At 43.8% G+C, this 26330-nt stretch overlaps 1 protein-coding gene across 2 annotated transcripts in view; it reads right to left on the reverse strand.

Annotated features, from left to right (window-relative positions):
* The window catches only part of LOC121283185 (AP-2 complex subunit alpha-2-like), a 133986-nt gene that overhangs the window by 20490 nt on the left and 87166 nt on the right, over positions 1-26330 (reverse strand). The window contains exons 21-22 of one of the 2 annotated variants that reach the window (XM_041197414.1): positions 21717-21851; positions 12744-13331 (exon numbers count right to left, since the gene is read on the reverse strand). The exons of the other annotated variant lie outside the window; for it this stretch is intronic. Coding sequence (XP_041053348.1) covers positions 13254-13331; positions 21717-21851 — 213 coding nt within the window. The 3' untranslated portion in view covers positions 12744-13253. Of the gene's footprint in view, positions 1-12743; positions 13332-21716; positions 21852-26330 lie in introns of those variants that run through there. 2 annotated transcript variants of the gene reach the window in all.

Here is a 26330-nt window from a genome sequence, read left to right on the forward strand (position 1 = left end):
CACCTTGGACACATTCGGCGTCCATCACTTTGAATAACACATGCGTCTTAGCGTCCATGGCAAGGAGGTGCAACTAGGTGCGGCGCCAATGTCAGCATATGGCACTTGGCCACCACATCTTGAGGCACCCATTACACCATCTCATCACCATCAATATGACATGTGTTGGAGTTCTGAGCATGTGTCCAGCAGCCTCCCCTGCAGGTTGCCCCCAGACTACTCAAATGCGACAAACACCAACGTATGTTGCAGGGAGAACCCATCTTCTCCGCAACCACTAAGGCTGATGTAAGCATGGTCAGTACCTATTTGCCCACCCAGCGTGCGCCAAATGCCCAATGCAGTAACGACAGCAAGACGTGGGGGGCGGGGGGCTAACTTCTGGGTCAAATGGCCAAGGCCGACATGGTACTCACCCTTCCAGAGTGCAGCAAATCATTGAATCTCTTGTGGCACTGGGTGCCTGTGCGCCACACATTGTCATGGATGCTGACAGCATCACCAACCTCCTCCCACGCCTGGCTGGTGACATGGGGGGCTCTCCTCCTCCCATCATCTGGATACAATACATCCCGACGGCTGGAAACCTCTTGGAGGAGGACAGCAAGGCATGCATTGGAGAATCAAAGGGCACAGTGGCCTCTCCTGCAGCTTGCCCCCCTCCTCCTGCTCATGCTCCTGTGGAACCATAGCTGTCTTTCTCCGTCACCGAGTGGCCATGGTGCACTGCCTCAAGCAGGCTGCCTGCCCACTCTTTATACAGGCTGCCGGTTCCCCATTGGAACTGGCAGTCTGAAGCCACCCGGCCCCGCGGCTATTTTCCCATTCTCCATGGGAGTCGCTAACCCACTGGGCGGGACTTAATTGGCTCGCCCGAGAAAAATAGCAGCGCGGCCCGTTTCAGCTGTGGCAATCAGCTGCCCGTCCACCCATCAAAGGCAAATTCTGGCCTATAAATAGGTTATTTAAATAACAACAAAAAAGGCTGGCAAAATAAAATGGGTTTACCAGTTACAGAAGGAGCAAATACAGACAGGTTTCATGGGCACAAATGCACCTCCCTGCCAGAACCTTGGTAAAGTTTACACTGGAAACATGAATTGATCTCTTCCCCTCTGCACTCCCACCCTCAAGCCCCAGCTTCTAGACACACCATAGCCTCAGTACACCCTGCTGTTAAAAAAAATGGAAGACATGGTTATGGTCTGAGGTCAATGTGGTCAGGGAGATTTGTTTCTTTAATCCCTATCAAAAGAAATAGCTTGATAGAAAGTACAGAGCAAAAGTAGACTATATAACCCATCATATCTTTGCTGGCGAGAGATAGGATTTTACATTCTCAAAGAGGAATGTCTCAGATCGAGTAACCCAACCTAAAAGAACCCTTTCAATTTGTGAAAATTCAACAAACTTTTGGCAGATGTGAGGAAACATTTCTTTATGCAGAGGGTAGAATATGTTGCTAGTAAGAATAGTTGATTTCAGGATTGTGACAACAAGATATATTTATAAAGCATTTCTAACACAATAACATTTCCTAAGGTGCTTTATAAACATTATGAAACAAAATCAGTAGATATCAGTCTAGATGACTAACAGCTTGGCCAAAGCGATCAGTTTTGAGGAGTATCTTAAAGGAGGAAAGCGAGGCAGACAGGCAGAGAGAGATTTAGGAAAGAAATTCCAGAGTTATAGGGCCCAGGCACATAAAGGCATGGCTGCCAATGGCGGAGTGCTTAAAATTGGAAAAGATCAAGAGGTCAGAATTGACGAAGAGTAGAAATCTTGGGGTCTTTAAGGCTGGAGGAGATCACAGAGATAGAAAGGGGTGAGGCCATGGGTCTAGAGAGCAAGAAGTGGGTTTTAATGATAAACTGAGCTCAAGGAGGGTATAAGGAGAGATAGGAGAAAAACTTGAGGATGATGAAATTCAGAGTTAGGGGGAACTTCTAGAGGGAGTGATGGGATACGGGAAAGGAGAAAAGGAGCAGTGATGGCTGAACAGATGGCCTCAATCTTTGTAACAAAAAGTCTGTGAGCTCCTTGTGCTTATTGTTGGAGATGAGGTTCGGGGATGCAGGGGAAGCTCTGTGCTGCATCTGTTTCACAGCTACTGAGAAAATTACAATTTAACATGGACTGGCATGTAGAAATCTGTGTGACTACATTACTGTACTTTAACAAACTTAACACTTTTAATAAGTCCTGTGACAGTCACGGCAGAATTCAGAATGACAAGCAAATTAATTTACTGAGATATGGGCTTTCAGTGGAATGCAACAAAGGTGTCAGAGAGTCTCTCCACGTATGGGAGCAGTATGAAAGTCTGGAACAGACTTCAGCAGATTAGGAGGTCAAGAGTTGTGAAGGAAAGCTTTCTAGGAAAGAAGGAACAAAGCTATTTGAAGACAGCTTTAGAATGGAGATATGGGATTTCCACAGTAAATCCAAAAAGATTAATAGATGAAGGAGAACTAAAAGTTGGGTCGTTAAAGGTTACACTTACGAAACATTTAGAGCCTACAATATTGATGTCCCTCAGAGGACAATGAAGGGAATATTTTAAATCTAGTATGTCAATCATTGTATTGGGAATGGACTCGAGGTTGAATGGACCAACAACTCGCAATCTGAAGGCAACTGATGCTTGAGGAGGATTGGTCAGGATTAAGGTAATAAGCGATGTAAATGAGGAAAGGCCCTCAGAAAAGCTTTGACAATGTGACATAATTTAAGAATGCATAACAGGAGTATGAGCCTTGCAGAAAACAATGCTCATTGTTATGGATCGATCCAAAGCTTCCAAGTTAATGATTAATTTCAGTTAACAATAGCAGCCATAACTAAAGGAAGTAGTAAGAGAAGGGCAACAGGACAGAGTTTCAGAGATAAAAGAGATGGCAAAATATAGGGTTGAAAATAATCGGAGGGATACCAGAAAATGCTGTAAGTACTCAGCTAATCAGGCAGCATCTGTGCAGAGAGAGAAATAGGTTATCAACCTGAAATATTAACTCTCATCTGAACCAAGTGTCAGAGATGTATCAGATTTTAAACAAGTACAGAGGGCAAGGAAGTGCGTGGAGGTAGTGGGAAAGATGTAAGGTCTATGATAGGGTGGAAGACAGGAGAGATTAAATGACAAAAGCAATGCTGGTATAAACAAAAGCAGGTGGTAATGGGAAAACAAGGAAGCAAATAGTAGGTTGAAAGGAAGTGTAAATGGTAGCAGTAGGACTATCACCACCACCTGCCTTTTGAAAACATGGGAAGAGTGACTCTAACATGAAATGTGGAGAAAAGGGAGCCAAAATGGTTAGCTTTGCCTTCTGGACAGTTAATAACTGCAACAACTCTTCAGGGAAGTTTTGACAATGCATGAGGGGTGCCTACTGATAAACCTGAAACACATTCAAACACATCACTTCAAATGAAGCTATTTGAAATTTAAAACACACAAGAATCAGCAACACCCATGCACTGGTAGTGACATGGGATCACTTTTCCAAGCAATGTTCTAGGATCTGTCAAATACCAATGAGGTGTCAGATTAACAAAGCTATACTAGCCAATAGAGAGACGTAGCAGGATAAATTGCACTGACTTGTTTGAACACAATCCCAAATTGAGATACGGAATAGCAGACAAATTTAGAATGGAGCACTTGGCTATGAATAAACGCCACAATTTCATCAGTATTATTATACACATTAGAGCAAGAAATTTATTTCTGTGCTGCAAAATGTGAAGTTTGGATTCCAGAAATACTGGGCTGAATTTGCTGGCAGGCGGGGGGGGTAGGGCGGAGCAGGAGTGGTCCGATTGCCACCTGCGATCGGTCCGTGCCACCATTTTATGTGGGCGGGCCAATTAAGGCCAACACAATGTGAATTGCGGCTCCTGAGGACAGCGGGATTGGGTGGGCGGCAGTGGGTCTGCAATGACCGCCGGGTCCAATGGCGACCTGGCAGCCTATTTTAAAAAGTTGCTGCAGCCTTTCCAAGGCTGCGAATCATGGCCAGTGGAAGAGCTTCCCAGAGCTCTGCTGGTGAGCAGGTCAGGCAGGAGGGTAGGGCAAGGGGGACCACTGTGCCCCTTGTTTTTCTGATGATTGCCTTGCTGACCTCCTTGAGGAGGTGGCAGCACGGCTGGAGGTCCTGGTGCCCCAGGACAGGAGGAGGAGGCACCTCCCACATGACCAAATGTGCCAGGAAGGAGGTGGCAGAGGTGGTGAGCCACCGCGATGTGGTGTGGCACACCTAAGTCCAGCGTCACAAGCGCTTCAACGACCTGTTGCGCTCAGAGTGAGTACCATGTTGTCATTGGTCACTTAACCCAGCAGGTAGGCATTTTCACCCGGCTCCCGCACCCCCTCACACCACCCCCCCGCCCCCCATCCCAAGGCAGATATTGCACTTACGTCTTGAATATGGAGCATACAGCCCAGGCTTGTCCTGGAGATCTATCTGTGGTGTGCAAGCTGAAGGTTCATTGGATTAAAGCCTCCCACGTGTCCCTGCCTCCCTGGAGTATGCCCGGGTCAGCATCTACCCACGCAGCATTTCCCTGTGCACGCTCATCCTCGGACTCATCGTGTGCAGCTGCAGCCACTGCGTCTACATCTTCATCGTCATCGTCCACAGCGTTCCCCCCTTTCCAGCGCAAGAAGGTGGAGAGCGCAGCATGCAACCAATATCAACGACACACGATCTGGGAGATACTGGAGTGCACCCTCGAGCGGTCCAGGCATCGGAAGCGCATTTTGAAGACCAATGGCTCTCTCCACCACAGCCCTTGTGGAGGCATGGCTCCTATTGTACCGCTGCTCAGCTTCTGTTCTTGGATGGCGGAAAGGCGTCATGAGCCACCTTCTGAGGGGATAACCCTTGTCACCCAGCAACCATCCAACCAGCCAGATGGGACACTGAAGAGCCCCGGCACCTGGGAGTGTCTGAGGATGTAGGCGTCATGGGAGCTGCCAGGGTTCCTTGCACAGGCTTGTAGAATCAGCATCCTGTGATCACACACTATCTGCACGTTCATGGAGTGGAAGCCCTTCCTGTTGACGAAGGCACTGGGCTCACCTGCTGGCGCCTTGATGGTTATGTGTGTGCAGTCTATTGCATCCTAAACACAGGGGAAGCCAGCAATGGCCGCGAAGCCTCTGGTTCAGTGTGTCTGGCTTGCCTGGTCCCAGCGGAAGTGGATGAAGGTCAATGCATGCCTGAACTGAGCATCTGTAACCTGCTTGACATAAGTGTGGACAGCTGATTAGGAGACGCCGCAAAGATCACCCACCAAGCCCTGGAAGGAGCCAAAGGCATAGAAGTTGACGGCAGCTGTGACCTTTAGAGCCACTGGCATGGGGTGTCCATCTAGACAGTTAGCGGAGATCTCAGACCCAATTATCTGACAGACATAGTTGATTGCCTCCCTTGAGAAATGGAGCCTCCTTCGGCACTGCACCTCAGACATGTTGAGGTAGCTGCTTTGCCACCTGTACACCCTGGCAGCAGAATAGTGGCGTCTTCTGCGGCCCCTTCTGCCTTGGACTACCTCTTGGCCCTGCGCCCCTTGTACATGCACCTATCCTCCCAAAGGTGACTCCACTGGAGGCTGAATGTGCACTCCTGGCCTCCTCCCCCTTCTAGCCCTCCCTTCCTTTTCAGAGGAGGTGCCTCCAGTGGAGAGTTCAACTCCCATTCCCAGGCTAAGGGAAAGCTTCCTGAAACATGCAGGCCCAGAGTGCTGACCTGAAGGTTGAGAGTCCAGACAAAGCAGCTGATATGAATTTTGAAGTACTGCAGATCACACAGGTAAGTATCAGTAACTTTGAAAAATCAATATTTGATAGAGCACACTTGCAAACCCAAAGAGCCCTCTTATCCCACCCGTGGATTAGGTTTATACACATGTGTCCTACCACCTGCCCGTTGCGCCCGTGCGCCAACCCGAGGATTACACAGGTGCCGAAAAGTCGCGGTCGATTGGCACCTCAAGGGCCTTACGTGGCCCGTTAATTAATGGCAAGCACGCATCAGATATCATTGCGCACCTGCCCAACGAAATATCGCGATGGCGCGTGGTGACATTGGGACGCTTGCCCAATGTCACCGCATGTCATTTTACATGCGTGCATGCGGAGCCCGCACCAGCACGCCAATAGGAAAATTCTGCCCACTGTGTAATCAAGCAGCCATGTAAAGAAACTCAAAGGTTCGGGGACTTTCAAGTGCCTGTTGGTAATGGGTTATCCAACTTGAAAGTAAGGAATACAGAAATTCTGCTTATACAATTTTCCACAGCTGCATATATATATTTCTATATAAACAGACCTTGGTCTGCATTACTCAATGGATTTAGCCCATTTCAAGTCCTCACTTTCTAAATTAGATTACACATGGCCAGCCACAACTGTGCACCCAAACAATGTTCCATCATAATCCAAGCATCCATAGTCACTCTATCTTTTACAGTATGAACAAGTCAACGAGAATTCAGAAAGTGGGATGTGCTGGGAATTGATTTCATTCAGATTAATCCACTGGTTCAGTGGGAAAGTCAAACCATTTCAATCCAGATGTGAGTGTGACTGAGCCTCATAGCTACTGGAATGTAAACAAACAGGAGAATCAAAATTAAAAGCTGGAAATGCACAACAGGTGAACCAGAAAGATGGGTGAACATTTACCTCTTTGGAATTCAGATCCCTGCTGTGCACTTCCAAGCATTTTCCCGTTTTCATTTAAACTGAGTTAGCTCAGGCGATAAACTTCTTCCCTACCGTGCATGTGCTTTCTACTGACAACAATGTCAACATTTCACAGGTGATAATAAGGAAAACACAATGTTTGTCCTTCGAGCATGCTTCTAAAATTGAAACGCTTTAGGAAGCAAGGAATTCCTAAATTTTTGCACGACTCCAATGAAGCAATAACATGACAGCAGAAGATATTACCATGTGGCCTGAGATTCCTTCCTATTACAATGACTAATCCAGGTTTTTAATTGACAGATACAACGCAATGACTGATCACACCATGCACAAGTGTGGCTGCTGTGTGCCAAAGACCTATGAGAAAAAGACGGCATTTCTGCAATGTGAAGCAGGGCGCCCAAAATCCAAGGAATACACTGTGTTGAAAAATTGTGAATGTGATTACAAGTTCTGTACGAATAAACCCAAATACACGTCACAAAACTACCTACTTAAATAGAATTATCAAATGCAAATTAAATGTTATAATTCTCAGATTATTTTGGCTCTTTTGATTTAAACTTTGTTCATTTAAATAATCCTTTAATAATCATTTTCTGAAAGACAATCTGAGGAAGTAAGAATGATTAATTCCAATTAAAGATTCAAGGGTTTTCAAGTCTTCATTGTCTATTTTTTGGTGTGCTGTGACATGAAAGTTGATTACTTAATCAAGTGCAAGGATGCCAATGTAGCAGAATAAGACCTAGGCCCAGATTTTATGCCTCTGTCCATGTTGAAGAAAAAAATGGCAGGACTCCCACACCCATTTCCAGCTCCGTGTATTTTCGTTGGCACAGGATAAGTGGGTGGGTAGTGAGCCTGGCCTGCTCCATTGCAGGGATAAGCATCTCATACCCCACCCCTGCAATGTTTGTGGATTTGGGCCAGCTTCTGGACGACTCAAGCTTCATGGCCCCACAGAACCATATTCTGGATTTGGGAAACTTTTCCAAGGTCTTACCAATGCCCCCTCCATAGCACTTCCATGACCCCCATGATCACTCACCCAGTATGCACTATGTACAGAACCAATAAGCCATATAAAAACAATGGCAAGTGCTGAATTGCTGAGGGAAAAAAAACACCCTTTCAGAAATCTGCTTCGAAAAAAATGGCTGTTCTTACAATCCTATGAAAGTGTCAATCAGACAGAGCTATGCATAGTATCAAAATCAGAAGCCTCCCTCACTTCACACCTCACAGAACAACTTATTATAACCTCACTTCACTTCACACCTCACAGAACAACTTATTATAGTTTCAAATATGTCAAACAAAGCAAACACTCCAATTTCACTGTCAAAACAGAACACCTGCTGAGCTAACCAATTGTCTTGGAGTTCAGCCAAACATTCATAACGAGCCCATTTGGAGAAACAGATGTCTGGCCAGCTGTCTCTGTTGATACAGGTCAGAGGCTTGGAACTCATCTTCTGTCTCCCCAAAGCCTGTCTACCATCTACGAAGCACAAGTCAGGAGTGTAATGGAATACTTTGCACTTGCCTGGATGAGTGCAGCTCCAACAACACTCAAGAAGCTCAACACCCATCAAGACAAAACAACTCACTTGATCAAAACCACATCTTCCAACTTAAACATTCACTTTCTCTGCACCAACCACACAGTTTGGCAGCACCGTATAACCTGGATATGCTGCACTGCAGCAACTCATCCTTCTTCGATAGCACCTTCTTTCTCTAATATCCTAATTCCATTATCCCTACTAAGCTAGGTTAAACCCTTCCCAACAGCACCAGCACACTGCCCTACAAGGACACTGGTTATGGCTCTGTCTGGCCTGTATAGGTCCCAATGTCACATACCTCTACAGCCCTACCTTCTGCACCATCAATCCAGGCACACATTCATTTACTTCATCATCCTATTTCCATGCTCAACAACAACTTAAATTTGTACAGCACCATCAACGCAATGAAACATCCCAATGCTTTACAGGAGCATTATAAGATAAAGTGTGATATTGAGCCACACAATGAGATGCTAGGTCAGATGACCAAAAGCTTGATCAAACTTTAAGGAATGTCTTATAGGAGGAAAGAAAGGTGGAATGGCAGGGAGGTGAAGGGAGGGAATTCTGAAGCTTGAGGTCTAGACAACTGAAGGCACAGCCACCAACAGTAGATTAGTTATGAATGGGAATGCACAAGAGGCCATAAGTAGAGGAGTACATGTAACTCATAGGGTTGTGGGGTTGGAGAAGGTTACAGAGATAGGGAAGGATGAGGCAATGGAGGGATTAGAAAACCAGGCAAATTTTAAAATCAAGATGTTGCATGACTGGGATCCAGTGTAGGTCACTGAGCACAGGGTTGATAGGGGAACAGGACATGCTATGATTTAGGACAAGGGCAGCAGGGTTTTAATGATCTCAACTGTAAGGAGGGTAGAATGTGGGAGACCAGCCATGAGCGTGTCGGTGTTATGACTGATGCAGTTGGCAAGGCGGAGTTATTTAAAAATCCCAGAGGGAAACGTTAAACAACTGTCATAATCAATAATTTTAAGCATTATGTTTGAGATGCGACTCTAAACTCAGGAATTAGACCACTAGTTCTCGAGGTTTTACATTAAACTAAATGAAACATTTTATTAATTTACACAGGCTAAAATATATTCACGTGGCTACAAATTACTACTATCATAGCTTTTAACAAATTCCCAAACTAATCTCCATTAAGGCAACAACAATCCATAGACTTAATTAAAACACCAGGCAAAGCATTTTCACCTTACAAATTCAATGAGGTTCTTTCCACTGTGGAGCCAGCTGGAGGCTTGCAGCTGCCTTTTGATCTTACATTGCCTCTGCCTGCATACCCGAAAAATAACTGAAGTCATACCTACCAGCTCCATTGAATGTTAGTTCTCATTGTATCAACAACCTCTTTGAACTTCACCTTTTAACCAATGAAACCCCTTTCATACTACCAATTTTATTAGTAATATAAACATATTGCTTGGTAGCTGTTAGAAAGGCATCAATTTTCACTCCACTTCTTGAATGCTCTATTCAAAAAAAAGCAAATGCACGCCATCTCTCTGTTTATATCTCAAACTAGTACATCAAAGCAACCAGACTAGCTGGCTTAAATCCAATTAAGACACACCCGCAGTCCAAACCTCTGTTTTTAAAAAAAATTTTGCAAAATATATATATTAATAGCTTCATGAAAGTCAGAACAGTCAATCTAGTGAAATCAATGGCCCTTCTCCTGAGGCAGGAAATAGGAAATCTTAGTGATGGTACAAGAATGAAAGTCAGAAGCTTACATCACAATCAGGATGGCACTCCTTAGCGCAATGCACAGGGAGTGGTCTGGAGTTTATTACCTTTGAAGTCCCACTTGCTAGTCCTCTCCCAGTTCCCTCAAATATGCCTCCAGGACTTCATTCCTATTTCTACCTATGTCATTCATAATGATATGGACCATGACTGCTGGCTGTTCACCCTCCCTCCTCAAAGTCTGTAACTGCTCAGTGATATCCTTGACCCTGGCAACCAGGAGGCAACATACTATCCTGGATTCACATCTGCAATAGCAGAAATACTTGTCTGTTCCCTTCAATATAGAATCCTCTGTTCTATTACATACATACAAATTAGAAACCAGGGTAGGCCCTTTGGCCCATCAAGCCTGTTATGCCATTTGATAAGATCATGGCTGATCTGATTGTGGCCTCTACTTTCCAACCTACCCCCTATACCCTTTTAATCCCTTGTCAGTCAAGAAACTATCTAACTCATTCTTAAAAATATTCAATGACCCAGCCTCCACTGCTCTCTGGGGAAGGGAATTCTGTACACCAACAGCCCTCTGAAAGAAAAAAAATTCTCTTCATCTCTGTCTTAAATGGGAGACCCTGTATTTATAAATTGTGCCCCCTAGATATAGTCTCCCCCCCCAAAAGGAAACATTCTTTCAGCATATCCACCCTATCAAGTCTCTTCAGGAGGTTTTGTTTCAATAAGATCACCTCTCATTCTTCTAAACTCCAATGGATAGAGGGCTAACCTTTTTTTCATAAGGCAACCCCTTCATCCCAGAGATCAGTGGTGTGAATCTTCTCTGAACTGCTTCTAATGCAATTATATCCTTTTTTTAAATAAGGAGACCAAAACTGTACACGCAATACTCCAGATGTGGTCTCACCATCGCCCTGTACAACTGTGACAAAACTTCCAAATTTTATATTGCATTCTCCTTGCAATGAATGACAGCCTTCCTAATCACCTGCTGTACATAAATACTAGCTTTTTGTGATTCATTTACCAGGATACCCTCATCCCTCTCTACTTCAGAGTTATGTAATCTCTCTATGTTTAATATGCTGTTTTTCTATTCTTCCTGCCAGTGGATAAGTTCACATTTTCCCCCATTATACTACATCTTCCAAATTATTGCCCACACACTAAGCCTTTCTATACCCCTTTGCATTCTCATCTCTTCACAAATTACTCTCCTACCCAATTTCTTAATATACTTTTGTGCAAGGCTCTCCATGATGCATTAAGTTTGCCCAGTTTAATAATTTATTAAGTGATAAACCAATCTTTCAACCTATGAAAATTGGAAAACTATTCTTGCTCAAATTATTTGGTGCATTTTTTTTAGTTTTATGAACAGCATCATAATAAACTTCAAACCTGACAACCCTTGCAAATCAAACAGAACAACTGAAACAAAAGGTCCAAAAGACTGCAGCTGCCAGAGAGTTAACTTTTGTTAAAGTTAAGTTTATTTAAACCAGAGTATGTAGGACAAGACAAAACGTTCAGATTATAAATTCATTTTACCTTTTGAAGTAAAGGCCACTCAAATTGCAGCTACTCAATGCAAGATTTGGTTTTCCTCCTCACGCACAGGAGTACAGCTACAATGGGAAAGTGCAGAACCATTTGAAATAGCTAACATCAAATACACTGCATTCAAGTACAAAGTGTCATTTCAAAAGCTGTTAGCTCAACATTTTGGTATGGTAGAGTTATTACATAGCTGTAAACATATAGCCTGTCGAAGTTCTGCAAATGTGCTGGATAATATACAGAGCAGAGCAAATGGCACTCCTGGCCACCTGGTGAACAATCTGGAACTTTGAAAAGATCGGCACAACTCCAATATGCTCTTGATCTATTATGTTGGCATTCATCACATTAAATCAACAATCAAATCAATGCAGTTCACAGTAAACAGCTAATCATCCCATTGTTCCAGCTCTTTGTTATAGCAATTTTTTTAGTTCATTGACATTGGGCATTGGTGACAAGGTCAGCATTTATTGCCTACCTATAACACAAAACTAACCCCACCACCACACTTTCCCCATAGCTCTCATCTTCATCTGCTTCAAATAATTATCAATTCTACTCAAAAGACACGATGGTCTCTGCCTTTATCACTCTATGTGGCACTCCATGCTCCAATAACTCATTTCAGGAAGGAATTTCTCCTTACCCCTCCCACTTGTAACATTCTTGTCATCAATTCCTCAATCAGGAGAAACTACCAAAGCCCTTCAGAATTTTACATTGCTCAAATAAATTCTCCTCAGCCTTGTGTTCCAGTATCCAAATTCCCTTCCTAACTATAGCTTCGCAGCCAATTCACTCTTAGTTTTATAACAGGCACTCAAAAGTGCAGAGTGCTCCAACTGTGGACTGACTGATGTTTGGAACAAATTTTCTTTGCTACTCCTATAAACTGCACTATGACGATTCTATATTAATTTAAACATGTGTCATATCATGCTCTTTTCATCGCTGGGCTCAAAATTGATATTAAGTTAACTGAGTGGCTGAGACCAAGTTGATCCAAAATAGAAACAGTATCCACAGTATTTTGCTTTTATTATATAGTTACAGAAACAGGTCTGCAACATTGATCCGCAAAGCACAATTAAATTTGCTGACAGGACCCTGTTGCTGCCCGTTCATGTGTTGCGTGCTTTAAGGTGAATGCAAACATCTCAAAATCTTCTGAAAACTCATGGATTTTTTTTAAAAAATCAATTCATCTTCCTCCTCCACCCACCCTGCCTTCAATCTGGACTGAACTATATTGTAGTGAATAAACAGCAGAGTAGGAATATTTTATTTTACAAGGACTGAAAGTTCAAGTGTATTGTTAAAGATTTGCTTGGCACCAAATAGGACTGCAATGCCAGCCTCTAAAAGAAGGCAGGTTCTGACAACAGCAGAACTGTATCCAGTTAAGTTCCCTTTTTAACCAAAGTGCAACTTCTGTAACAATGCAGCAGAGGGAAGCCGGAAAGGTAAACATTTATTCATTAGCTATGAAAAAAAAGTCTGTTCATCAACTCATGCTGTACACTTCATATTCTCAATTTCTGGAAAAAATAGAACATGGAAGCAAAACATTATCATTAATACTGAAAAGTGAATGAAAATAACTAAGTATTAGACAAACAGTCACAGCTCACAAGTATGCACAATGAGTTTAAGTGACAAGGTAATTAAAACTGTTTTGACAATAGTTCACATAGCCTCTTTGATACAGCTTCTTTGCTAGCTCGGAGTGTCAGACGATACAGCTGAAAAAGAACGTCACATGGTAAGGGCAGAGATACTTCAGCTGCAACACTAACGTGTACGAGTGGGATCAGTGCCTGAGAACTTATGGCCATTAAATGAAGCTGACTGAACAATCATTAAGGTTAGAGCAGTGCTGTGTATAAATACCAAATGTATTATTAAACATGGTAATGCAGTCCCAGAAAACAGCAACCTATCAGCTGCTGTCAGTACTCATCGAATCCAGAGCAATGCTCTCTTGTATTAGTCACTTTGTGACCAAGAGGCCACGTTTAACTGACTATTAGCAACTTGTAAAACATTGAACTAAGTGCTTAACATAAATCAAGTCATGAGCTATGGTGCTCTTTGCCAAATGTCAGAGGCACTAAAGCCACATGGGCTAACATTGAGGAGACTATGGGGACTGGCAGCACAGGATGGACAGTGGGAATTGACTAAGGACCAAACAAGTACTGCAGGTGGAGGTAGTCGATTCAAGTGAATGACTGGCAACCAGCAAATGTCTCCTAATTTTAAAAATTAAAACTTAAAAAGCTATACATTGATTTGAAAATGTTAATGAGAGACCTGTGAGCCAGTAAGTGTTCAAAAAAATATGAAAAAGCACAATGTTACTTGCTTCAATTTTGTTTTCGCCTGCGTTGGTCACAGCTGCAACCTAGAGGTTAGTCTTTAATTCTGGAGACTTCCAGGATAAACATAAGAAATAGAAACTGGAATAGGCCATTCGGCCCTGCAAGCTTGCTTGTCATAGTAGATGATCATGTCTGATCTTCTATCTTAACCCTACCTTCTCCCTTACCATACTATTCCCATATGCCTTAACTCCTTTAGCATCCAAAAATCTATCAATTTCTGTCTTGAATATAGTCAACAACTGAGCATCCATAGCTTTCTGTTGTATAGAATTGAAAAAATCCACAACCCTTTGTGTGAAAAGAATTCTTATCTCAGTCCTGAATGTCCAATCCTTTATTGAGACTATGGCAGCTAGCTGTAGGCTCTCCCGCCATCTCCCAGCATCTACTCTATCAAGCCTCATAGGAACATAGAAAATAGGAGCTGGAGTAAACCATTCAGCCCATCAAGCCTGCTGCACCATTCAAACAGATCATGGCTGATCATCTACCTCTTATGACTTTTTCCACCATATCCCTTGCTGTCGTTAGTATCCAGAAATCTATCAATTACTGTTATGAACATGCTCAATGATTGAGCTTCCACCAACCTCTAGGCTAGACTCACCACTCTCTGAGTGAAGAAAGTCCTCCCCATCCCATTCTTGAATGGCCTTCCTCTTATTCTGAGACTGTGTCCCTGGTTCTAGATTTACCAGCCAGGGGAAACATCCTATCCACACCTACCTTGTTACACTCTATAAGATTTTTGTAAATTTCAATGAAATCACCTCTTTTCTTCTAAACTCCACAGAATACAGGCCCAGTTTCCTCAATCTCTCCTCATAAGACAATCCCATCATCCCAGAGATTAGTCTGGGGCATCTCCGTTGCACTTTCTCTATGGCAAGTGTATCCTTCCTTAGATAAGGAGACCAAAGCTTAGATCACCTCTCCTTCTTCTAACTTTTAGGAAATATGTGTCTAGTCTATTCAATCTCTTCTCATAGGACAATCTCTGGAATCAGTCTAATGAATCTTTGCTGTACTCCTTTCAAGGCAAGTGCATCCTTCCTTAGGCACAGTACTCAAGGTGCAGTCTCACCAAGGTCTCTATATAATTGCAGCAAGACTTCTCCACTTTTACACTCCAATCCCTTTGTGATAAAGGCTAACATGCTATTTGCTTTCACAACACAACTGCTTACTATACTTGCATGTGAACTTTGTGATTGGTGTGCAAAGACACCCAAGTCCCTCTGTACACCAAAATCTCCTGGTCCCTCACCATTTAAAAATACTCTGCTTTTCTGTTTTTCCTTCTAAACATGGATAACTTCACTTTTCCTCACATTATACTCCATCTGTCATGTTCTTGCCCACTCACTTAACTGCTATCTCCCTTTGCATCATCTCTACATCGTCATCACAGTTTTTTGTTCCACCTAACTCTGTATCATCAGCAAATTTGGATGTATTGTATCTGGTCCCCTCATCTAAGTCATTGATACAGGCTGCAGGATTGGCAACCCATGGAGGAGTGGGGGGGGGGGGGGGGGGGGGGGGGGGGGAGTACAGAATTACAGCTACCTAAATATGATCAATCTCCCTCAGTACCAGAAGAAAACATTAATATTTTCAAAATAATTACTTCAAATATGAAAAAGATGGTGACAGAAATCTGTAACATTCATTTACTCGCAGTAGGGGGAGTAAAGCTTGCTTTAGAGGAATACATTTGCTGAGCATGCCACCCAGTGGCTCAGATACTGCCTTACATTGTCAAAAACCTTGATAAATCTAAACTTGGGATATGTAATAAAAAAGATGATGAAAAATTTCAACAAAGACTTGACAAAAAAAATTATGTGACTGGCACTGACAAAGTGCACAGATACACAAGATCATGATAAATCACACAGAAAGATTTAACAAACAGTAACTAGATAATGATCAAAAACTTCAACAACAAAATACTGTGAATGTTGAAAATATTCAGCAGGCCAGACAACATCTGTGGAGAGAAGCAGAGTTAACATTTCAGATTGGTGACCTTTAACAGAATTGAGAGCCCTTGAGATGTAACGGTTTTTAAGCAAGAGAGGAAAAGGGGGGTGAGGAGAAAGAAAAAAGGGAAGATCTACGATGTGATGGAAGAAAGGAGAGGTTCAATGAGAAAGGGGATGATGGGCAAGGCAAATGAAGGTGGTAATGGGATAAGAAGAAAGAAAAGGTGTGTCTAGATGAGGGGAAAGCATCAACAGCTGCTCTCTGAAAATAAAAATCTGGTTTCAAAGTTATGGTCTGAAATTGTTGAGCACGATGTCTTTGGACTTCAGTCAAGCCAGTTCTGATAAAAGGTTAAGCTGAAACACTGGCCTAGATCTTTCAGACAGCAGGTGGAGCTGGAAGGCACAACACTGACGCCATTTCAAACTGCCCTCTTACCTTTTTATGCTGCAGCCTCTAAACTGGTCCTGGCTGAATTCATCGACGAGCAGACAGCACAGGCCAAGCAGTGAAGTGTAACTGCGCCGAAGTTGCACTGCCTTTGTCATCATAAACTGAACACACCCCCCATAAAATCTGCGTCCAGTTCAATGACTTGCACTGTCTTTAAATGTCCAACTTAGTTTGGTATCCCCACACCCCACAAGCCTGCACTTCCAACACCAATCAGCCTCCCCTCCCCCACTGAGGGACAACACTCATCCTCTGCACACCACCCCCACCACCCCACGCTGGCCAATGCTCACGCATCCCACGACAACGCTCACCCTCTCCACTCAAACCGACATCAAGCACCCTCTCCTACCCTGGGACAATGCTCGCCCCCCCCCCCCACCCCCCGACAGCACTCGCCCTCCCACGCCCCCGACAGCGCTCGCCCTCCCACGCCCCCGACAGCGCTCGCCCTCCCACGCCCCCGACAGCGCTCGCCCTCCCACGCCCCCGACAGCGCTCGCCCTCCCACGCCCCCGACAACGCTCGTCCTCCCATGCCCCCGACAACGCTCGCCCTCCCACGCCCCCAACAGCGCTCGCCCTCCCACGTCCCCGACAACGCTCGCCCTCCCACGCCCCCGACAACGCTCACCCACACCTCCGCCAATGTTCACTTACAGCCCCACTGCCCACCAACAACCCCATCGCTGACGCCACTCTCCCACACCGCCACTCACCCTCCTCCCGCCGCTGACGCTGCTCCCCCACACTCCCAACGCTCGCTTATAGCCCCACCACCGAGAACACGCACCCACAGGCCCATTGCCAACAACACTCACCCACAGTCCGACTACCGACACCGCTCATCCACCCCGCCACCGCAGACGCCACGCACCAAGAGCACCACCGCCAACAACGCGCACCCACACCCCCACCATCGACGCCGTTCACCCACACCCTCACCGCCGACAATGCTCATCCGCCCCACCGCTACTCACACATCCACCACCAACACAGCTCGCTCCCCCTTGTCACACAATGATATTCAAAGAATCCTCATTCCGCAACAATGCACATTTCACCTTCACACCCCCTCACTTCCCCACTCCTCCCGACAATGCTCACTCCCCCAGATAATGCTCACACCCCCAAAAATGCTCTCTCCTCACTCCGACAATGCTCACCCTCCTCACTCCCCTGACAATGCTCACCCTCCTCACTCCACCGACAATGTTCACACCCCCTTCACTCCCTCGACAATTTTCACACCCCCTTCACTCCCTCGACAATTTTCACACCCCCTTCACTCCCTCGACAATTTTCACACCCCCTTCACTCCCCCGACAATGCTCCACCCCTCACTCCCCTGACAATGCTCCCCCCCAACTCCCCTGACAATGCTCCCACGCCTGACAATGTTCACCCCGATCCCCTAAGCCCGCCATGGAAAATGCTCATCATGCTGTCTGTTTAAATCTTTGGAGTGAGACTTGAACCCACAACTTTCTGTTTCAGAGCTAGGGTTGCTAACCCTCCAGGATTGGCCTGGAGTCTCCAGGAATTGAAGATCCATCTCCAGGACACAGCTCTGTGCAACCCTTGAGAAAAATCATTAATCAGCACATTCAAAATAGATTGGGTATTTTTGTCATTTTCTTTGAAGGCTTCTCTTTACCAGATGAAAAAATATTGAAAATAGGGGGAAAAAAACTGTTTGGTTGACAGTCAAGTGTCATCCAATTGGGTAATGAGTCTTTTTTGCTTTCCAGTTGGCGTGGGAAGGTAGGACCTCACAAGGATGGTTTTTGTTGACTGACTCATGGCTGGAAGCAATTCATGCGATTAAACCTCCAGGAATAAATTTAATCATAGTTGGCAACCCTACTCAGAGGTGAGAGTGTTCCCACTGAGCCAAGCCTAATGCTGGTTGGCTGGAGTGTGGGAGTTTCTCTGCAGTCCTGGCCGAGGAGCTGGAAAACACAAATAGAAATGCAGTACAGGTGTAACTGCCAGCTCTATGGGCAGTTTCCATTAAAAATATGGACATAGGGATTTATAATAGCAAAAAGCGGACCTAAAAAGTGACAAAAATGTAACAAGAAATAAGATTTTATAAACAGTATATGCAAATAGATCAAAGATTTTTAATATATTACATAAATTGTGACCCATCTGTCTCAGTTTAGCATTTTCCCACTGATGTGAGTGTGTGTGGGATAAAGTAGATTTCTGCAAGTAAGATCATTTCTAAACTTAGGGTCACATAACTAGGTGGAGAAGATAACAGGTAATACAGATAGTTAGGTAAATTTATATTCAGCATCCAAAAAGTGAAGGGTGAGCAAGGGCCAATTTACTGAAACCTACCCCTGTAATACTCTAGTCTCAGAACCACTTATGTTTTGAACACCCCTAGAACCATAGAACCATAGAACACTACAGCACAGAAAACAGGCCATGCGGCTCTTCTAGTCTGTGCCGAAATATTATTCCGCTAGTCCCATTGACCTGTACCTAGTCCATAACCCTCCAGACCTCTCCCATCCATGTATCTATCTAATTTATTCTTAAAACTTAAGAGTGAGCCCGCATTTACCACATCAGATGGTAGTTCATTCCACACTCTCACCACTCTCTGAGTGAAGAAGTTCCCCCTAATGTTCCCCCTAAACCTTTCCCCTTTCACCCTAAAGCTATGTCCCCTCGTGTTTATTTCTCCTAATCTAAGTGGAAAGAGCCTACTCGCATTTACTCTGTCTATACCCCTCATAATTTTGTAAACTTCTATCATATCTCCCCTCATTCTCCTATGCTCCAAGGAATAAAGTCCCAACCTGTCCAATCTCTCCCTGTAACTCAACTCCTTAAGACCCGGCAACATCCTAGTAAATCTTCTCTGCACTCTCTCAATCTTACTGATATCCTTCCTGTAGTTAGGTGACCAGAACTGCACACAATACTCCAAAGTTGGCCTCACCAATGTGTTATACAACCTCACCATAACATCCCAACTCTTATACTCATTGATTTATGAAGGCCAGTATGCCAAAAGCTTCCTTTACAACCTTGTCTATCTGTGACGCCACTTTCAGGGAACTATGTATCTGAGCTCCCAGATCCCCTTGTTCCTCCGCTCTCCTCATGCCCTACCATTTACTGTGTATGTCCTACCTTGGTTTGACCTTCCAAAATGTAACACCTCACACTATTCTGCATTAAATTCCATCTGCCATTTTCTGGTCCATTTTTCCAGTTGGTCCAGATCTCTCTGCAAGCTTTGAAAGCCTTCCTTGCTGTCCACAACGCCTCCAATCTTAGTGTCATCAGCAAACTTGCTAATCCAATTCACCACATTATCATCCAAATCATTGATATAGACAACAAACAACAATGGTCTCAGCACAGATCCCTGAGGCACATCACTAGTCACAGACCTCCAGTCTGAGAAGCAATCATCCACTACCACTCTCTGTCTTCTCCCACACAGCCAATTTTGAATCCAGTTTACAACCTCTCCATGGATACCAAGTGTCTGAACCTTCTGAACTAACCTCCCATGTGGGACCTTGTCAAAGGTCTTACTAAAGTCCATGTAGACAACATCCACAGCCTTTCCTTCATCTACTTTCTTGGTAACCTCCTCAAAAAACTCTACAAGGTTCGTTAAACACGACCTACCACGCACAAAGCCATGCTGACTATCCTTAATCAGCCCTTGGCTGTCCAAATAATTATATATCCAATCTCTCAGAACACCTTCCAATAATTTACCTACTACTGACGTCAGGCTTACTGGCTGTAATTACCTGGTTTACTTTTGGAGCCTTTTTTAAACAACGGAACAACATGAGCTACCCTCCAATCCTCTGGCACCTCACCCGCGGCTAAGGACATTTTAAATATTTCTGCCAAGGCCCCTGCAATTTCTACACTAGTCTCCCTCAAGGTCCGAGGGAATATCATGTCAGGCCCGGGGGTTTATCTACCTTTATTCGCTGTAAGGCAGCAAGCACCTCCTCCTCTTTAATCTCTATATGTTCCATGACACTATTGCTTGTTTCCCTTCCTTCCTTATGCACTATGCCAGTTTCCTGAGTAAATACTGATGCAAAAAACTGTTTAAGATCTCCCCCATCTCCTGAGGCTCCACACATAGATGACAACTCTGATCTTCAAGGGGACCAATTGTGTCCCTTACTATCCTTTTATTCTTAATATACTTGTAGAAACCCTTTGGGTTTACCTTCACATTATCTGCCAAAGCAACCTCATGTCTTCTTTTTGCCTTCCTGATTTCCTTTTTTAGTATTTTCTTACATTTTCTATACTCTACAAGTACCTCATTTGCTTCTTTTTGCCTATACCTGCTATACACCTCTCTTTTCTTCTTAACCAGATCGCCAATATCCCTTGAAAACCAAGGTTCCCTATGCCTGTTAACTTTGCCTTTAATCCTGACAGGAACATGCAAACTCTGCATTCTGAAGACTTCCCCTTTCCTTCCCTTCCTGGAAGAGCACTCTGAACAATTACTCCATGTAGAGCTTTCAACTGTCATCTAATTTAGCTTTCAGTTCCATAATTATATCTTCTTTCATCTGTTAGTGCTATCCTGCCTTAATTTCAGTACAATTTATTTTAATCACGCTGTTTATAATATTTACTTAAACATGATTCTGCATTAACCATCTTCTCTCTGGTCTGCACAGGTTACGTTTTTAAGCTACACTCAGCTTATTCTTGAAATTATCAAATGATTTTTCTTAGTGTCCTTTGCACCCTGTAATGCTTGCCCAGCCTTACTGCATCCTGGTTATCAGGTATTGTAATAGTTCTGAAACTGTAGGGCTCCACTCCCCCGCTACCTCTCCTGCCAAGGATGTGGAGCGGAGAATCAGATAAAGATCGACAGACTTGAAAGGCATCACTCCCAATTTTCCGGTCATTAAGATCTACGGTTGAGAAGGTGGGAGCAACATGATTGTGTACTAAATTCTGTGCAATTGACTATTAAAGTACTGTGGTACAACCAGAGAAAGACAGAAAGAGTGAATCAACATTTTAAAAATTCAAACTGCAATGTTAACATTGTATTGCTCATCATTCCCATTTTGAAGTGAGACCATGAACTGAGATCAGATTACTTGAAGTGAACCTATTGAAAGAGAGATATTTCTTGCAGGGAAAATGACAATTTACACAACTGAAAAGCTTAGAAATTATGTGGAAGTGGAAATTGCGTGACAGGGAGAAAGAGTCTCCATCTGACAGCTTGATTTTCCTTGCAACCTCAAGTTATACAGCCTATTCTGGTACATACCTGAGCTTGAGTGTTTGGTTCTAGGCGAAGCAAACATCCAATATGAACAGTTTTTGTATGAATAATTCCAGTTGCCACAAAATTGGAAATATTGGGATCTACCCCATCCAGAAGTGCTAGACCAAATCCCAAAAGCTGCCGGATGAGAAGTAAAATACATTATCAGTCTAACATGGGCCAAAACTGAAACTATTACAAGCTGATCAAAGTAAACATACGGGCTTATGGGGAGTAGGCCATCCGGCCCCTCGAGCCTGCTTGGCCATTCAATAAGATCGTGGCTGATCTGAACGTAACCTCAACCTCACATTCCCGCCTATCCCCAATATCCTTTCACCCTCTTGTTAATCAAGAATCTAGTTAGCTCTACCTTAAAGGTAATGAAAGGCTTTGCTTCCACCACCTTTTAATGAAGAGAGTTCCAAAGACTCACAACTCAGGAAAAAATTCTCCTCATCTCTGTCTTAAATGAGCGACCCCTTATTTTTAAACAGTGACCCCTAGTTCTAGACTCTCCCACAAGAGAAAACATCCTCTCCACATCCACCTTATCAAAGCTCCTCAGGATCTTATGGTTCAATCATTGCCTCTTACTTTTCTAAACTCCAGAGGAGTCAAGCCTAGTTTGTCCAACTTTTCCTCATAAGACAAAAGGACCATTCCCGGTATTAGTCTAGCAAACCTTCTCTGAACTGCTTCCAACACATTTACATCCATCCTTAAATAAGGAGACCAGTACTGTACACGATATTCCAGATGTGGTCTTGCTAACTGTGTAACTGAAGCATAACCTCCCTAATTTTGTATCCAATTCCCTTCACAATAAATTCTATTAAGTTTTCCTAACTACTTGTTTACCTGCATACAAACCTTTTGCAATTCATGCACTAAGACACCCAGGTCCCTCTGCTTCTCAAAGCTCTGCAATCTTTCAGCGTTTAGATAATAAGTTTCTTTTCCATTCTTCCTGCCACAATGGACAATTTCACATTTGCCCACATTATACTCCATTTGACAGATCTTTGCTCACTCATTTAACCTATCTATGTCCCTTTGCAGCTTCCTTATGCTTTCACCACCACTTACTTTCCTCCCTATTTTTATATCGTCAGTAATTTAGCAACCATACCCGCGGTCCCTTCATCCAAGTAATTTACGCTGTTATGAAATCCATTGATCTGGGTGCTAAATAACATTTAAGGTACAGGATGTTCCAAAGCTTGTTAGATTGGTTCTTGCCTAGTTAAAAGGGTGGGACCCTCTGGGGGTGTTTTGATAGGTCACCACGTAGTAATTTTCAGGAAGTCAGCCTGCAAACGTCAAAGGGGCGAGGGCAGGAAAAAGTCCCAGTTAAGTTTAAAAGTTAGAGAAAGGGCTGAGGGGAAGTCCTGGGAATCATATATAGTTGGATACAGTCAGTAGACAGGAGTTCAGAGAAACTCAGGGGCAGTGCCAGCTCAGTGAAGCTAGCTGTCTAGCAAAGAGCTGAAATTACACCAGTAACTAGAGACTGAGATGCAGACTCAGGAATCTAGGGAGAAGGAATCTTGGCAGGCGAGATTAAAACCCTGTGAGGTGGGCCATTGTTAAAGCCATCCGAGCAGCAGCGACTTTTGGAAAGATCTTTGAAGGCGAAGCTGGGGATCCCTTGAGAGACAGAGTTTCAACGAGACTCTTTGACTTGGCATTTACTGACATCTGGGTGAGTTCCTGAGAATCCATGGATTCTGCTTTGGTTGCATCTCTCATTTATTCTGCAGCATGGGGTGTCTGAGCACAGTTTGTCTGTTAATTCACATGTACTTCATATTTACCCTGAATGTTAGAGTTTAAGATTCATATTGCAAGTTGTTTTAGCTCTCTGAGCTTGTATAGTAAAGTTTCTTTTGTTCACCATGTTGACTGCCTGATTACCTTGAATTTTTCTAAGTGTCTTGCCAAAACATCTTTAATAGTAGCTTCTAACATTTTCTCTATGATAGATGTTAAACTAACCGTCATATTCTTTCTCACTTTTTGTCTCCCTCCTTTTTTGAATAGAGGAGTTACATTCACTATTTTCCAATCTAATAAAACCTTCCCTGAATCCATGGAATTTTGGAAAATTAAAACCAATGCATCAACTGTCTCACTAGGCATTTGTTTAAAGATTCTAGGATAAAGTTCATCAGGACCCAGGGACTTGTCAGCCTGCAGCTCCAACAATTTGCTCAGTACATTTCCCTGGTGATTGGAATTTTCTTGAGTTCCTCTCTCCCTTCCATTTCCTGGTTTACAGCTATTTATGGGATGTTACTTGAAACATCTATAATGAAGAGCGATGCAAAATACCTATTCAATTCACCTGCCATCTCCTTATTTTCCATTATTAATTCCCCAGACTCACTTTCCATTAGACTAACGTTCACTTTGTTAGCTTTTTTAAAAATATCTTGCTGCCTTTATATTTCTAGCTAGCTTTCTCTTAAATTCTAATTTTTCAATTCTTATTAATCTTTTGGTCATTTTTTTGCTATTCTTTAAATTCTGTCCAATCTTCTGACCTGCCACCCATCTTTGTGCAATTTATGCTTTTTCTTTAAGTTTGATACTATCTTTAACTTTTTTTTAAAGTTAACCATGGATGGTGGGTCTTCCCCTTGGAATTTTTCTTTCCTGTTGGAATGTATTTATTCTGTGTATTCTGAAATATCCCTTAAGTACCTGCCACTGCATCTCTATTGACCCATCCCTTAAACTAGCGCTGTTTTCAGGGCCACATACTTGCCATAAGTTTAAAATATAAATCTTAGACTCACTCTTCTCTCCCTCAAACTGAATGTAAAATTCAAAGATATTATGATCGCTGCCCCCTAGGGGCACCTTCACTATGGGGTCATTAATTAATCGTATCTCATTGCAAGATACTGGATTCAGTAAAGCCTGCTATCTGGCTAGTGCCAGAACCTGTTCTAAGAAACTATCCCAAAGAGTTTCTATGAATTCCTCAACCATCTTGCCATCTGATTTTTCCAGCGTATATGTAGATTAAAATCCCCCATGACTATTGCCATACCTTCCTGACAAGCTCCATTATTTCTTCCTTTGTACCCCATCCTACTGCCTGTACACTGCTCCCACAACTGATTCCTTGCCTTAATAAAAACAAAAAAACTGCGGATGCTGGAAATCCAAAACCAAAACAAAAACAGAATTACCTGGAAAAACTCAGCAGGTCTGGCAGCATCGGCGGAGAAGAAAAGCGTTGACGCTTCGAGTCCTCATGACCCTTCGACAGAACTTGAGTTCGAGTCCAAGAAAGAGTTGAAATATAAGCTGGTTTAAGGTGTGTGTGTGGGGGGCGGAGAGAGAGAGAGAGAGAGAGAAGTGGAGTGGGGGTGTGGTTGTAGGGACAAACAAGCAGTGATGGAAGCAGATCATCAAAAGATGTCAACAACAATAGAACAAAAGAACACATAGGTGTTAAAGTTGGTGATATTACCTAAACGAATGTGCTAATTAAGAATGGATGGTAGGGCACTCAAGGTATAGCTCTAGTGGGGGTGGGGAGAGCATAAAAGATTTTTTAAAATTTTTTAAAAAATAATGGAAATAGGTGGGAAAAGGAAAATCTATATAATTTATTGGAAAAAAAAAGGGGGAAACAGAAAGGGGGTGGGGATGGGGGAGGGAGCTCATGACCTAAAGTTTTGAATTCAATATTCAGTCCGGAAGGCTGTAAAATCCCTAGTCGGAAGATGAGGTGTTGTTCCTCCAGTTTGCGTTGGGCTTCACTGGAACAATGCAGCAAGCCAAGGACAGACATGTGGGCAAGAGAGCAGGGTGGAGTGTTAAAATGGCAAGCGACAGGGAGGTTTGGGTCATTCTTGCGGACAGACCGCAGGTGTTCTGCAAAGCGGTCGCCCAGTTTACGTTTGGTCTCTCCAATGTAGAGGAGACCACATTGGGAGCAACGAATGCAGTAGACTAAGTTGGGGGAAATGCAAGTGAAATGCTACTTCACTTGAAAGGAGTGTTTGGGTCCTTGGACGGTGAGGAGAGAGGAAGTGAAGGGGCAGGTGTTGCATCTTTTGCGTGGGCATGGGGTGGTGCCACAGGAGGGGGTTGAGGAGTAGGGGAAGATGGAGGAGTGGACCAGGGTGTCCCGGAGGGAGCGATCCCTACGGAATGCCGATGGGGGGGTGAAGGGAAGATGTGTTTGGTGGTGGCATCATGCTGGAGTTGGCGGAAATGGCGGAGGATGATCCTTTGAATGTGGAGGCTGGTGGGGTGATAAGTGAGGACAAGGGGGACCCTATCATGTTTCTGGGAGGGAGGAGAAGGCGTAAGGGCGGATGCACGGGAGATGGGCTGGACACGGTTGAGGGCCCTGTCAACGACCGTGGGTGGAAAACCTCGGTTAAGGAAGAAGGAGGACATGTCAGAGGAACTGTTTTTGAAGGTAGCATCATCGGAACAGATGCGACGGAGGCGAAGGAATTGAGAGAATGGGATGGAGTCCTTACAGGAAGCGGGGTGTGAGGAGCTGTAGTCGAGATAGCTGTGGGAGTCGGTGGGTTTGTAATGGATATTGGTGGACAGTCTATCACCAGAGATTGAGACAGAGATGTCAAG

The sequence above is a fragment of the Carcharodon carcharias genome, chromosome 10 (genome assembly GCF_017639515.1).
Source record: "Carcharodon carcharias isolate sCarCar2 chromosome 10, sCarCar2.pri, whole genome shotgun sequence".
NCBI classification, from domain to species: domain Eukaryota; kingdom Metazoa; phylum Chordata; class Chondrichthyes; order Lamniformes; family Lamnidae; genus Carcharodon; species Carcharodon carcharias.